Consider the following 2,303-nt stretch of genomic DNA (forward strand, 5'->3'; position numbering starts at 1 on the left):
TTTTGAAAATCATTAAAGGATTCCGCCAATGTACAAGCAGTTCCCCTTCGACCGATCTGAAGAAAGTCTTCACATCCTTGACGGAAGTGACGATTTCTTTCCGAAAGCCATTGTAGTCAGGAATTGTGACTGTAATTGGTGGAACCTTTTTATTTTTAAGAGTACCTATAAGAAGAAGAAGGTTTATTAGTACTCTTATCAGAATTAAAAATGATTTTTTCCTTTCCACCGATGTTATGAAGGACATCGAATGAATTGGAAATTTCAACTTTTTTGGTCGATGGACCTGAATTTGATTCGGCAATCCTTTTTCTTCCGACTTTCACGCCGGCCGATGACTTCCCCATGCTGGGAAAAAAAAGAGAAAATATGAATAAAAGAAAATGAAAATAATTTACCACTGAAAAGTGCTGATTAAATAGGTAAGAAAATGAAATAAATAATGTAAAATATTTCTGCAGGTACACAGCAACGAAACGATGCTCCGGCGTACGTGCTGACGGCTCAACGGTACAGATGGAAGTGCCACGGTGCGCCTCTGGACCGTTATTATAAAAAAAAATTGTCCATCAAATCCAAGTACGGGGCTCGATTCCTTAGGTCACTCTGCACCTCTGGGTAAATTTTAAAAAAAATCCCTAGCAGAAAATCCGAGAAATCTTGATTTTAAGGTTTTTGTTGAGAAATTTCAAAATAATTCATATTCAAATTATTCAATATCATCAAAAAACCTCCAAAAACGTCAAAAAAGTGGTCCAAGTCATTTCCAACCAGTATGTATTTGTTGCCGTTGATAAAATTATGATTATTTACAACTGACTTAACTCTCCAAACATGGCTTAAGTGTATTATAAGTATGGTTTATTAGGGGTTTAAGTTTAGTTTAAATTATTGTTTCCGTGAAGTTATGGGGGAAAATGAATTTCAAATCAGTGGTGCTTTTATTGGTTAGTAGGAAAAGGAAACAGTGAAATAGTAAAAAGTAAAAGTAAACTATAAAACAGCAATACAACTAAAAATAATGAATGGAACATATTAAAAACTCAAAACTAACACATATGGTTGCTGTTGTAATCAATCAAAGAGTTTAACAAACGGTCGTTATAAACCTTTGATGATTTGGGAGCTTTATATCGCTGCCAAATCACATCAAAATCAGCATGTACGGATTCGGAGGCTTGCTCATTGTGAAGCCCAAGTCCTCTTCCGGCTTCTCGACAGAAATCCGCCACATGGTACTTTGTAATGTGATATTTAGATGTGAATGGAAGATTCAGCTTCTCCCAGCTGCTGGCAAAATCTGCAATAGCCTCCTCAAACCCATGCTCGAGTTTAAAGGAAAAGCATTTTGCATACACGTTTTTGAAGTTATTCAGAACCTGAAAATCGTAATATTTATTAAAAACTTGGTAAAGTTTATTTAGTAGAACAACCAACCGTAACGTAATCTGAAAGTTCAGGGTTGTCTGCCAAACAATTGGTAGCATCCAATAGCGCGTGGCAAGCTCTTCCGGTGAAACCGTACGTCATCTGTTGGTGTCTCACCTGTGCTTGTTCCACCCATAAGTCTACCCAATCTGGTGCTTTCTTCTCAAGTGACTTAAAAATTGTATTAATAATTCCAAGCGTTATATGTAACGGTGGAGGCGGGCAAAGGTTCACGATTTTGTCTTCATCACTACCCGAGACCAACGGGGCATTCACGCAGCTTGCGAAGTTCTTTCCATTCAATTTCTTTTTTCTTGTGCAATTTTCGTTTATACTTCCTTTGGTTCTCGCGGTTCCGTTTGCTACACCGAGCTCGCTCTTTAAAGCCTCACAGTATGGACATGGATTCTTCGAAGAGTGGGCCATTATGCCAATTATAATATTTATAATCTTGAGGTCCCCAGCAACCAAGTATTCGAGCTCGTGTAATTTGAGAAGTTTCGTCCAAACGGGGGAAATATTGTCATACTTTTCAGCGAGATTTGGTGAAAGTGCAATGATGAAAAGCTTCTTCACGCCGCCATCCTTGAAGCCAGCCAGATGTTCCATTTGCGGAGAGATCACAGATAACGTTATCTTGAAGAAGCTCCTACCCCCATCAATTCCTATTTTCACCACAAAATCATCAACAGGTGGTCTTGAACGTTTGATACGGTTAATGAGTTCCGGTACATCAGTGCAATATGCAACAACATGATCTGACGAAGGTGCTACATTTCCTGTGATGCTGGACAACTGAACTACATCAAACAAGTCTTTAAGCTGCCGGTTCATTTCAATCAATTTCAACCGCACTCCAGATTCTATATCGACTC

The 2,303-nt window shown here is 38.4% G+C and overlaps 1 protein-coding gene across 1 annotated transcript; it reads right to left on the reverse strand.

Annotated features, from left to right (window-relative positions):
* Positions 1–643: 643 nt before the first annotated feature.
* LOC129739000 (uncharacterized) lies at positions 644–1,560 on the reverse strand. Its single transcript, XM_055730357.1, has 2 exons — positions 1,438–1,560; positions 644–1,379 (listed from the first exon to the last, which is right to left on the reverse strand). Exons 1-2 carry the CDS (start codon positions 1,528–1,530, stop codon positions 1,050–1,052), a joined length of 423 nt encoding a protein of 140 aa, XP_055586332.1. The 5' UTR covers positions 1,531–1,560; the 3' UTR covers positions 644–1,049.
* Positions 1,561–2,303: the final 743 nt, after the last annotated feature.

This window comes from Uranotaenia lowii, chromosome 1 (genome assembly GCF_029784155.1).
Source record: "Uranotaenia lowii strain MFRU-FL chromosome 1, ASM2978415v1, whole genome shotgun sequence".
Lineage (NCBI taxonomy): Eukaryota > Metazoa > Arthropoda > Insecta > Diptera > Culicidae > Uranotaenia > Uranotaenia lowii.